General features: G+C 38.3%; 1 protein-coding gene across 6 annotated transcripts in view; it reads left to right on the top strand.

Moving 5' to 3' along the window:
• Nucleotides 1-13,020, top strand: part of St7l (suppression of tumorigenicity 7-like) — an 84,823-nt gene that overhangs the window by 23,525 nt on the left and 48,278 nt on the right. For 5 of the 6 annotated variants that reach the window (NR_045578.1, XR_003954315.1, NM_153091.3 and 2 more), the window contains 5 exons: nt 1,256-1,410; nt 3,434-3,531; nt 4,167-4,281; nt 6,337-6,409; nt 7,666-7,768. Coding sequence is in view for 4 of the 6 variants with exons in the window: in NM_153091.3 (NP_694731.1) it covers nt 1,256-1,410; nt 3,434-3,531; nt 4,167-4,281; nt 6,337-6,409; nt 7,666-7,768 (544 nt within the window). In the remaining 2 variants the exon portion in view is untranslated. The remainder of the gene's footprint in view (nt 1-1,255; nt 1,411-3,433; nt 3,532-4,166; nt 4,282-6,336; nt 6,410-7,665; nt 7,769-13,020) is intronic. The other variant, NM_001253703.1, reaches the window with a different exon arrangement.

A 13,020-nucleotide genomic window follows, 5' to 3' on the forward strand; every position in this document is an offset into this window, starting at 1 on the left:
AAGGCCTTCTTGACCCTAACTGAGGGAATGGCTAAATTGTTATTATTGTTAATCAGTAATAGACAGTATCTTGTCATAGAGCGCAAAGTACATGGTACTCCTGTATAGTCAAAGCTGTCCACAAACTCAAGGGCCTCCTGCCTCAGGGTTCTGAATATTGGGATTATAGATGTGATGATAGCTACTCCAATCACTAAATTTTGTGCATTCCCTTACATTTTTTGTCAATAATCTCTGATTAATTGGAATGTGTGAACTATATATGTAGCTTTTTAGATTTCCAGTAGCCATATTTAAAAAGTTAAAAAGGAAATTAGTTTGAGTGTTTTATTATTAATAGTCAAAATATAAAATGATGAGGTATTTTAGATTTTTCTCGGTCTTTTAAGTTTGATATGTTCTAGCATGCCATATCAGTTTAGGTTAACCACATTTCAAGTGTTCAGTCACTGCTTATGGCTACTGACTTAAATGCTGGACTGGGCAGGCTTGGACAAGCAGGACGAATACATCATCTTCAAACCAAATGTTCTGGTGATTTATCTGAATGGAAGGGAAACTTTTTGTTTTCTTTCTTAAACAAAGCCAAGAATCAGTTTATTTTATTGGCCAGCTGTTGACTTTAAAGATACAAACAAAAATCTCTGTGTTTTTAGCAGGGTGAAGAGAAGGAAGCTTGGGGTAAACATGGGTGTGTGGTTGAGTGTTGGTGTATGAGAGGGAGGCCTGGAATACAGACTTGTGTGGGTAAGCCTGTGAGAGACCGCAGACAGCACTTGGGTAGAGAAGTGTAGGACTGTTTCTGATCACATACAAAGGGTCTCTACTTAGCCCAGGGAGTCTTCCCAGTCTGCACTCCCATAGATGCTACTGTGAGACGGACATTACAGAGCAGGCAGTAGCTTAGAGCAAGTGTGACCCGTGGGGGTGTGGTTCTTACAACTATTTTTTAAAGCAACTTTTTGGGTATCTTTTTCTCCCTCTTCCACAAAATCAAAGCAGAGGGTCAGAGAGCAGAGATAGAAATAAAAAGGACAGAAAATAAAGAGTGGATAAAACATTGTGGAGTTGGCTATAATGAATATACTAGTGCACCACTGGTGAGTTGACATACTGAGTGATGTTTTATTTTTTTCTCAAAGATGGAAAGTATAGGTAGGGATAAGGGAAGCATGCCATAGCCAGAGGCCTGTGCAAGAGAAAAGTGGGCTTCACCCGTCCTTAATGTTGCCTTGCTTGCTTGCTTGCTTTATAGCTGTGCCACTGCCTACGTCCTACTGGCCGAAGAAGAAGCAACAACCATTGTAGATGCTGAAAGGTTGTTTAAACAGGCACTCAGGGCAGGAGAGATAATTTATAGACGGTCACAGCAATGCCAGCACCAGAGCCCTCAGCATGAAGCTCAACTGAGTAAGCACATTTAAACTGCCTATTCCTCCTTTCCCCTTTTGGTTTCTCAAGGTGTTAACCTCCGATTTGCCATGTAGGTGAGGATGGTCCAGAACTGATCTTCCTCCTAAGCTGGAATTCTTAGGCATGTGCCACCAGGCCCAGGGTTTGTCTTTAAGTTCTGAACTTGCATCTCTTGTGTTTACAGCATAAAACAACAACAACAGTAATAAATTAATATGTAAAAATTTGCTAGTTTTTATGAGACAACTGATAGATTCTATTTCTGATCTGTTAATACTAACAAGCCAACAATATGGAAAGAAGTATGTATTATCCTGACAGTGTTTGTGGAATGGAACAGATTCGTTTAGTTACCTAGAAAAAAACCACGCTGTTCTGAGACTGAGCATTTTCTTTCCTACAAGAGCTGACTGGTCACTAGACAAACAACACTTTCAAATTCTGGGGACCCTTCTAACGGTGCCAGGCTGTACTAAGACTCTCTCTGAACAGTAAGCATTGTCTTCACCCAGACCCTTACTCAGAGCCATGGGAGAGGTTCTTTTTTCCATTTCTGGGAATCACATCCAGGGCCTTCCTCCTACACGCTTGACAGTGTATAACCCTGAGGTGGACCCCCCAGTCCAAACATCATTTTGTTTGCTCTTCATCTATGGATCTGTATGCAGTGCCAAAGCGTGGTTCCTTCTCTGCTCTACTCAGCTCTCCTTCCTTCCTTCTTTCTCTCCTCCCTCCCTCCCCCCTTCCTTCCTTCTTCCTTCCTGCCTTCCTTTCCTCCCCCCTCCTCCTCTTCCACCTCTCCTCGTCCTCCTTTCTGTGTTTGGATCCCTCTGGTGACTGCTCCTTTCCACCCTCTTGTTTCCTAGCCCACACTGCAGTTTTGTATGTGACATTGGTTCTTGCTTTGATTGATTTTTCTCCAGCATGCTTGAGATCACATAAAGCACAGGACTGTTATTTTTTGGAGATGCTCTTCTGGTTAGGGTTGTGACACTTACCAAAGCTGTTAGAATCGGCAGTGTTGCTGTTTCTAACTGAGACTTGTGGCCAAGAGGTTTTAGTTTCATGATTTTGGCAGAGACTAGGCAATAAATTGAAATATGTTTACACAAGGCATTATCTCTTAGCAGCTAAGTTCTACATCTTTTGTTTATGGAAATTAAAATTTGGCTAATGTTTTCTCTCAGTTAAATACTTGTGTTTACAATATATTTCATTAAGGCATGTTATTATACAAAACTATGAGAATAGTTAATTTTGCCACCTGGAACTAATGAAACTACATCTATAAAAACCTCTTGCTATTTATCCTTGCATAATATTAAATGTGGTTATGTTGTAGAATTTTTTTAGTTTTAAAAATTATAATATTTATGTGTTCATATTTGAATATGTGTGCACATATGAATGTGTGTGCACATGCACACATGCATGCATAGCAGTCAGAAAAGAACTTGTGTGTCAGTCCTCTCCTTCTACCGTATGGATCCCAGGGATCAAACTCAGGTCACCAAGCTTGGCAGCAAGTGTCTTCTGCCTTCTGAGCTATCTCACTGGCCTGTGCTAAAGACTTTTCTCATTGCCCTTTCTAGAAAACATTTTTTAATTACTAACTTAATAAAATTTATATTATTCATGCAAATTTTGTTTGGGACATTTAGAGTCTTTGAGCCAAAATAATAATACTAAAATTATAGGTTGTTTATGCAGAGACTTGAGATAGACAAATATATCTTCCCATTAATATCTACTTGTTTTCTGTCAGTATTAAACTCATCAACCAAGGAAATTATATACTATACTCAAATTGCTTATTACTAGAGGAAAAAGTAATTAAGTATATTTTAAGGTTTTAATATTAGAAACACATAAAAATATTTATTATTTATCACTTACATTTAGCATTCATTAATACTAATGCATTCTGATATCATTTAATTTTTAGTAAGTTTTCCAAGATGAAATGTTAGGCCATAATACAAAAGTGAGAGTTGTGTAATTTTCTTGTTGTTTGAAATAGGGCGAGATACCAATGTACTTGTGTATATTAAAAGAAGATTGGCCATGTGTGCGAGAAAATTGGGAAGAATAAGAGAAGCAGTGAAAATAATGAGAGATGTAAGTAAATTTGGTAACTGAACCATTATTTCTATTCACAAACAAAAAATATCAGTTATTTTAATGCAGAATCACTTTTTATTTTATTTTAAAATAACTTGTTTATTTTTATTTTATGTGCATTGATTTTTTTGCCTCAATGTGCTTGTGCGAGGGTGTCAGATCCTCAGTACTAGAGTTACATATAGTTATGAGCTGCCATGTGGGTGCTGGGAATTGAACTCACCCAGGTCCTCTGGAAGAGCAGACAGTGCTCTTAACCACTGAGCCATCTCTCCACCCCAGAATCACTGCTTTTCAATTGCCTATCTTTCTATCAGGATAGTAAGTATGTGTGTATTTTTTATGGAACATGGTCTCACATTGTAGCCCTGGTTGCCCTGGAACTCATTCTATAGACCAGGTTGGCCTCCAACTTACAGTGCCTACCTCTGCCTCCTGAGTGCTGGGATTAAAGGCATCACTGCCCAGCAGATATTTTAATGTATGTATATTTCTTAAGATTTAGATCTTTGTAATTTTGTAAAAAGGAAAATAACATACTTTTAACAAACTGCTGAGGTTTTTTTTTTTTTTGTCATGATTTATTTTGATTTTAGTCTGTTTTTTTTTTTTTCTCTTCTTTTAACATACAGTTGATGAAAGAATTTCCTCCTCTTACCATGTTGAACATCCATGAAAATCTTTTAGAATCACTTCTAGAATTGCAGGCCTATGCAGATGTTCAGGCAGTCCTGGCAAAATATGATGGTGAGTTTTTTGGTGTGTATTAGTATTTTTTGGGTGTATTCTCTTCAATTATTCTAGGTTTCTTCATTGTCTCTCTCCAGTCTTAGCAGTCAGTTTTCAAGGAGCAGGTATAGGTGCTACGAAGGATCTCCTTCATCTGTCTTTCTAGCATCAAAAGCTTCCAAGGAAGAGCTTCTCCTCTGCGAGGGTGTAGTCTTTATTATCTGAATATATAATATGTGTGAGGCACTTAGGATGTAACGTTGAACATGAGAACATGGATTTAGCTCTCACGGCATTTACGACTTAGTGGAAAACACAGAGAATTAGACAGTACACAGCAGGTAGCATGTGAGGAGAGGTAACTGGAAAAGTATAGGCATTGTGCATATAGTAGGGTGCCTCATGGATTTTGGCATATAAGAAATACCAAAAGAACTTACATAATAATCTTTATAAGAATTATTCAGAATAATGGTTTTAAAATTATTTTTAGTTAAAAAGTTATTTATATAATTTCATTGCATTCATATAATAACCATGTGATGTGGTAGGAGAAGTATTTTAACTCTTCAGTACTAAATTGGGAAACGAGTTTAAGGAGGTTAAATATTGGGAAATATTTCCCAGTAAATGAGTGGCAGACCCAAACCTTAACTCAGCTGTTCCATTTCTTTGTTTGCTAGTTATTTTGTAAGAATAATTCCATATATATTAGCTATTTGTATTATTATAACAATAACAGTTGGCTACAAGTGGATTTGGGTCAGTGCTGAAAACAGACTTTCTCCTCATTCGTTCATAAACACCAGTTTAGTTTGCCTTCCTCTTAGATCTGCCTCCTCTCAAGTCCTGGGATTAAAGATATATTCCACCATGCCCAGCTAGAATATTTTTAATGTGCATATATTTCTTAAGGTTTAGGTCTTTATAAGTTTATTAAAAATAATTTTCAGTTTAATAAACCTGGTTTAGCTCCTCTTGAATTTTTCAGTCATGATTTATTTTCATTCTAGTCCCTCTTTTTAATCTACAGTTGATGAAAGTCCATGCTGCAATTTCCTAGCTCTTACAATGTTTCTGTTCACGTCTCTTATTACAGTAGAACATGGAATCTCGCTCATTGCTCCTGGCAGAGGTTCTTGCCATTAGTATAGGGTCCCCATGACTTGGGAAGGTTGAAGTGTGATATATTTGATAGGTGAAGTTTATTTCTTTTAAACATCTGGAATTTTTAGGCATATCTTCACAATGGTTAGGCTCATGGGGAAATTCATGAGAAATTCCTTCCATATGTAACTTACTGTATGTGTGGCCTATTATGATATTTGTGTTATGTAGGCTTAGGGACTGAACATAAAAAGTCAGAAGGGGACCTGTTTAGAATAAAATAAAACCCACTAAACTGAAAAACCCACTAAACTGACTACAGTCTACCTTGTTTGGTGCTGCTGTGATTTCCTGTTCATGTATCTTACTGTGCCTCACTGTACAGACCTGAGGTTGTTGGGATCTCCATTCACTATAGGTCTGAGCTGAGACCATCATGAGAGTGCTTCACTATCCTCCAGGACCACTATCTTAGGTGTCTTCTGAAAAAGGATTTATTTTGCTCATGATCTCAGGTTAATTTTATATTCTATGAAATGTGGTCACATAAAAAAAAGTGTAGAAAAGACAAAAACTTCAGGAAAAAGTTAAAGTCAATCCAGATATAATAGCAGTTAAATATATTAATTTTTTCTAATATTAGGTTTTACATACTTTTAATTATACTGTGGATTTTCTCTGACTTGTCTTATTGTAAACAGAATATTATAGATGTTCGTTGAATGATTACCTGTTGCAATTATACAGAGGACTTATATCAACATAGATTAACCTCTCTGTACCATTTTCCATTTCAAAAAGAGATCAATAAAGTTGTTACTGGCACCCAAAGATATGCCACTAGTAAATAGCAGACTCTAGAATCAAACTCAGGCTTTCCAACAGTGTGTCCAGGTGCCCGTGCTACTGTATTAGAGCTGATGAGTTTGTCCTGTGACTCATAACTAACCATAGTAATTGTTACAGATATAAGCCTTCCAAAGTCAGCGGCCATCTGCTACACAGCAGCACTACTGAAAACAAGAACCGTCTCAGATAAGTAAGTATTTAGGAAGCCATGTTATTTCCAAATCATTTGGAAAGACTGCTGAACACTTATAAAGGTTTTTTTCCTCTTTTTCCTTTCTGTTTCCTTCCAAATAAGGATCTTCTGTGACTTTGAGGCTTTTCATTGTGTGTTGATTGCTGACAGAACTTTTTAGAGTTAAGTAAACTGGGACTCAGATTCAAGCTCTACCATACACTAGATGTAGCTAGGCAAATTGTTACTTTGAGAGTAATATTAGGAGGCTAAAGAGATGGCTCAGAGGTTAAGAGCACTGGCTGTTCTTCCAGAGAACCTCGGTTCAATTCCCAGCAACCACATGGCATGGCTCACAACCATCTGTAACTGCAGTTCTTGTGGATTTAACAGACGAACACACATGCAGACAAAACACCAATGCACATGAAAAAAAGCTTCTAAAAAAAGAGAAAAATATTGTAGAGTAGTTGTGTGAGGAATATATGTATTAAGTGAGTATAGCAATTTCAATGAAGGAACACACAGAGAACTGAGCATGGAGCTTATATCTGTAATGCCAGCATTTGAGAGGAGCAGGAGTTTATGTCTAGCCTTGGCTAAATAGCAAGCTGAAGAACATCCTAGGGTATAAATGTCTCAAAAAAAAAAAAAAAAGCACACAGTTAATATGTTCACAGGGATGCTGGTAACAATAAGGTGCATAGTAGGCAAATTGGTTTCATCTTGCCCTTACATCACCGTTGAAGTTACTCTGTCTTACAGTCCTGGCTGTCCTTAGCCAATTCTATTTATTTGGCAGTTGAAATATTGAGAATCTGGCCAGTTTTGAGACACTCTCAGTAAACAAACAAGCAAACAAGCAACTAATAAGAGCCAAATGATACTCATTTCTTTCACTTTAGATTTGTATTTTGAAATAAATTAGAATAAAGTATTCAGAGTTTCATTTCTTATTACCTAAAATTTAATAAAGTCTGTATTGTGTTTGCTGAGATTTTCTGATCCCTCAGTGACATTTCTTATTATAGCCACCCTTCCCAGAGTGGGTCCAGTGCAATCTCTCCAAAGGCTCACTGTACTTGAGGCTGTGATTTTCATTTCTTCTTTTGCTCTGTGTCCGAGTTGAACCAGAGACTTTACTTTCGCATTCATGGTTATCTGGTCTTGTCTTTGGGGAGATTAATTGTAATCTGAATCCATGTATATAGATAGTTCCCACTAGACTGTACATGTGGTTCGTTCATTTCTCCATTCTGTGGTTTTCTTTTCAGATTCTCTCCAGAAACAGCCTTCAGAAAAGGGTTAAGCACAGCAGAAATTAATGCTGTGGAAGCAATTCATAGAGCTGTGGAATTTAATCCTCATGTTCCAAAAGTAAGAATTTTTATAACAAAAATACTACTTTTATTTAAATTTAACAAATTTATGACAGTAGACTGAAATGTATTGTTTGCCCTACATCAGGGTTAGAATTATTTTAGCCTGTTCTAGTCAGCATTCATCTTAAAAGGATATTAAGAAGTCATTTAGAAATAATTAGGGGCAAGGATGTAGTTCTGTTGGTAGCATGCTTATGTTTTGTACACAGTCCTGACTTCAGTCTCTAGTGCCATAGAAGCCAGGCCACGGTGGTCCATGCCTGTAACCTTAGCATGTGGAGGTGGAGGCAAAGGATCAGTCGTTCAAGTTCATCTCCCTCTACTTACTTACTATACAGCGAGTTTGAGCCAGTCTGGAACACTTCAGTCCCTGTTTTAAAATAAGAAAATTAAAAGCAACCTGGTTAGAAGCAATTAGTTCCCCCTGGGCTTTGTAATTGCTGGCAGAATAAAATCTGAATTGTGTTTACTTAACTCCCTCTCCCTCCTTTTGGTGATGAATGCAGTATTTTGCATGTGCTGGCCAAGAACTTATCACTGGGCTGCGTTCCAGCTCCACTTAATTGGTCTTTATTATCGTTATAGAGAAGAAACAATTAAATGAGTAGATTGCTATAGAAAGTCATTTATATTTCAGATCACAGAATCAATTTTCCTGTGTTGTAAAAGGCTTTTCTGGATGCATGGCTAAGTTTTGAACTAGGACTGAGTAATCAAAAACTGTATTCTAGGAGATTAACCAATAATAGATTACAGCAGATAACTGAAGTTGATGTCAATTATTAATGCTGAGATTAATCAACCTGCTCTATTTGTCTTTATATTGTACAACTTACATTTATACAAATGGTTGACTAATCTATGTAATACTATCCAAATACTGAAACACCCAAACCAAGATTAAAATTTGGGTTTTACAAACAATTTTTCATTTTAAGAATGGCAGGCTATTTAGGAATAGAGTCCTTTACTGTTGTATGAAATGATAACCGTGACTCAGAATGTGTTAATGGAAGTTGTAGACTGGTAGACATTAAAGATATTAACCCAAGAGCCTACAAGGTGTCCAGCCAGTAAGATCACCTCCTGCTAAGCCTAATGAGCTGACTCCTGCAAGACGTCCTCTGACCTCAGCGTACATAATGTGTGCCATGCGATTGTACACACAGACAGACAATAAATACTGTAACAAAGGGCTCTTCCGTAAGTTGTTTACCTTTTAGAATAAGTGAAGATGTGAAATAAGTTAATGAATTAGACATGGCAGAATGTGCCTGCAATCCTAGCACTACAGAGGATGAGGCAGGAGAATTAAGAATTTGAGAGCTACATATTGAGACCCATCTGAAGGAAGGACAGAAGGAAGGAAAGAAAGAGAGAGGGAGAGGGAGAATGAAAATCTAACATCCAGGGCTGAGTAGTAGATACTGGGAAACTGCAGCCTACGCCAGGCCCCAGATGCCCACCTGACTGTCCTTTCCCAGGTACAGCTCCTTCCTAGCCAGGGTAACATCCCTTAACATCAGCGGTACTTACTTCCTCCTTCCTGTACACAGTTGTTGGTACAGAATTGTAAATGAATTAAGATCAGTCTTCCCTCTGCTCTAGTTCTTTCACCATCCCTCACACCCCTGTTCCCTCCCCATTTCTTGGTTTGTTGGTTGTTTTAACCAGAGTCCACTTAGTGCTGCCATTATGTGCCTGGGTGTAGAACCATCTGCTAGAACATGGGTGGCCTCTTAGGGCTACATCTCTAAGGGAAACACATTCTCTCTCTGCTCTCCCAGCAGCCAGCAGGCGCCTGTAGCTCCTCAGCTAGAGCTAGCCCTTCATGACCACCTCCCCACTCCATGTGGGATTTCGTCTGTGTGGCACAGTTGCTGGCTTCATATGTGTAACTGCCCTGTTGTCTGGAATATACTGCTTTGCTGTAGTTATCCATCACCTCTGGCTCTTACTGTCTTTCTACCTCCTCTTTTGTGATGATCCCTAAGCCTTGAGAGGAGGAGGTGTGATATATGTCCCTAAATGGGACACTGATATCACTGGGCATTCTGCATAGACTCTATTTTTTATTCTGTGAAATAATTATATAAAATGATAATTATTTCTACCTCAAATGATTAGTAAACCGTTCTTATAAAGCCATCTGATTTTGATGTTCTCTTTTTAAGAAGCTATGAGCTATGAATTTCCTTCCTTTAGTTTAATAACTAAAATTATACATTAATTTATAATTATAAATACAATATTTTTGGTGACAAGACTTATTATAGCCTAAGCTCGCCTCAAACTCATGTAGCTGAGGATGATTTTGAACTCCTAACATTCCTGCCTGTACATCCCAAGTGCTGTGATTATGGTCTGTGCCACCATGTCTACCTTAATGTGGTTTGTTTTTTTCTGTTACATCATGTTTTCCTTTATGATTTATGATTAATTCCTTTTGTCTATGTGCCAGATACTTTGAAAAGTTGTAAAATTCGGTTGAAACTTTGGGTAATACTATATTCTTCCAGAAAAGATCCGTTACACTCTTAGATGACTGTAAGAAATACTAGCAAGCCAAGATTAATTACTTTAATGATTGAGAGATGATTGCTTTCTGGACCACCCAGATGACTTAAAACTACTGGTTCATCCTTATTCCTGGGGTTCAGCCACTCAGGGCCCCACCTACTCCTTAGTTGTAGATGCACTTGCATTATAGATATGCACTATTCCCCCTTCCGCTAGTCAACAGAATGCTGAATGGCTTGTTACCCATCTCATCCAGTTGGAGAATCCTCCACATAGAAGAAAATTCAGCTGTGGCCTTCTTGTCTGGCTATCTCTGTCTTTGGACTGTGGTCTGGTAATTCTTCATGGTTTGTTAATCCTTATGCATTTAGTTTTACTATTTTCATCCTCATTTTCCTGGAATGGTTAATCAGAATCATCCAGTCTCTCTCTCGTTACTGGAAATTCAAGTCTATAAATATTTTTTAAAACCTCCCACCCTCTTGCTTCAGAGGAGTTAAGAGAATGAATCCCATAAACAAACTGCTGGAGTTTTAACTCCAGCTCCACTGTTTCCTAGCTGTATGGATTTAGATGAATTCCTTCACTTTGTTGTACTCAAATTTCCTCATGCTTACATATGTGTGTGTATGTGTGTGCATGTGTGTATTTGTGCTGGTGTTTGTGCGCGCGTGTGTGTGTGTGTGTGTGTGTGTGTGTGTGTGCGTGCGTGCGTGTGTGTGTGTGTGTGTGCGCGCGTGTGCATATGTGTTAAAACCAGGTCTAGTGCAGTGCATGTTGCCATGAATTCACTATGTAACTGAGGCTAGCCTCAACTCCTGATCCTCCTGCCTGTTTCCCAACTGCTGGGATAACAGACATGCACCACAATACCTGGCAAGGTTCCTCTTACCTGAAATGAAGATTATATCTCCTACTTTACAGAGTTGTGATCAAGCTTAATTAATAGTTTATAGTTAAAGGTGCTTGAAAGAGAGCCGGGTGTGTTGGCGCACGCCTTTAATCCCAGCAGAGGCAGGCGGATTTCTGAGTTCAAGGCCAGCCTGGTCTACAAAGTGAGTTCCAGGACAGCCAGGGCTATACAGAGAAACCCTGTCTCAAAAAAAACCAACCAAACCAAAAAAAAAAAAACCCAAAACGGTGCTTGAAAGAGAGTCTAGCACATAAGAATCATTACATAGGTGATTTGTTAATACTGTTAATCTCCATGGTACACTGTAATTTTTTAAAGAAAAAAACACTTTATCGATTCTTCATAAATTTTACATCATGCACTCCAATATTCTCATCTTCCCATCTCTTCGTAGCTCTGCTTTTGCAACCTGCCCCCACCAAAAGAGAAAAAAATGTTGTCATGGAAACTATAGTGTGTCAGTGGGTCATACAGTATACTCTTTTATCTTCACTTCTTTACTTGCAAATACTTCAGTGAGTCATTGGTTTGGTTCAAGGCCTCTGGCTTCTGTTACATTATCAATACTAGATCCTCACCATGACTTCTCTCTGCTATCCTGTTATTGCCCTGTATCCTGGAGATCCTGCAGCTCTGCTTCTGTAGGACCAACCCCTTTACACATTCCAGCACTTTATAGATAGGATAGATGTTGGGTAAGCCAAGCTATAGTCTGGGCCTGTGTGGTAGCTGAGCTGGTCAGCTAGCTGTACCCACACCCCTAGGGCAAGCTCTCTAGCACTGCCCCAGGCCAGCTCACCCAATATCATAACTGGCAAGGGCCAGAACCAGCTTTCCTGCTCTCATGTCTTCAGTCTGGCTCATCTACACCCATGCCAGCAGGGTCAGCTCTACTGGGCTGCCCAGGCGAGGTGCAGGGCCCACTCTGCCAAGTGCTGCAGCTAGTGAGGGGCAAGGCTAGCTCTCCCACTCTCCTGACCTGGGGTCAGCTCTCTTGTCTTGTACACTGTAATCTTACCTTTGTATAAGAAGATAAGCAGCAGTTACTGATCAGAGCTATTTAAAAACACCATTAAGATGTCTAAGGGTGGGTTGGGGAGCAGGGCGGAGGGAGGGTATAGGGGACTTTCGGGATAGCATTTGAAATGTAAATGAAGAAAATATCTAATTTTAAAAAATGAAATGAACAAAAAAAAGATGTCTAAAATATTTAATTTTTAATTTTCCCTCAAAATAACAAAAAATAGGCTATCTGCTCCTAATGGTTGGGACTTTTTTGTTTCTAAAGCCATTTCATGCAAAATATATTCACAGTAGTAGCAATTAGTAATGTGTATTTGTTTTTAAAACTGTTAGTACATAGGTATTAGTAATGTAGGCATTAGTTCAGATTCATATGGTGTGAATTGACTGGAATACTAAATATTGCCAAAATCACAATTTGACCTGTGTCTATGCATTTGATGTAATTGTTTTTTTAAGCATTTATTTATTTATTATATACAATTTAATAAATATATACAATCTAATAACAATATAATTTATTTATTTATTATGTTCTGCCTGCATATATGCCTGCCTGCCAGAAGAGGATGCCAGATCCCATTAGAGATGGTTGTGAGCCACCATGTAGGTTGGTGGGAATTGAACTCAGGACCTCTGTCAGTGCTCTTAACTGTGGAGCCATCTTTCCAGCTCTGCTATAATTCTTTTCAAGATCTCACTAAAAGGTTTTTGTTTGTTTTGTTTGTTTGTTTTAACAGAAATTTACAGCCATCCTAAAACTGATACAGAAATGCAAAATATCTAGAATA

This window comes from Mus musculus, chromosome 3 (assembly GCF_000001635.26).
Source record: "Mus musculus strain C57BL/6J chromosome 3, GRCm38.p6 C57BL/6J".
Taxonomy (NCBI): Eukaryota; Metazoa; Chordata; class Mammalia; order Rodentia; family Muridae; genus Mus; species Mus musculus.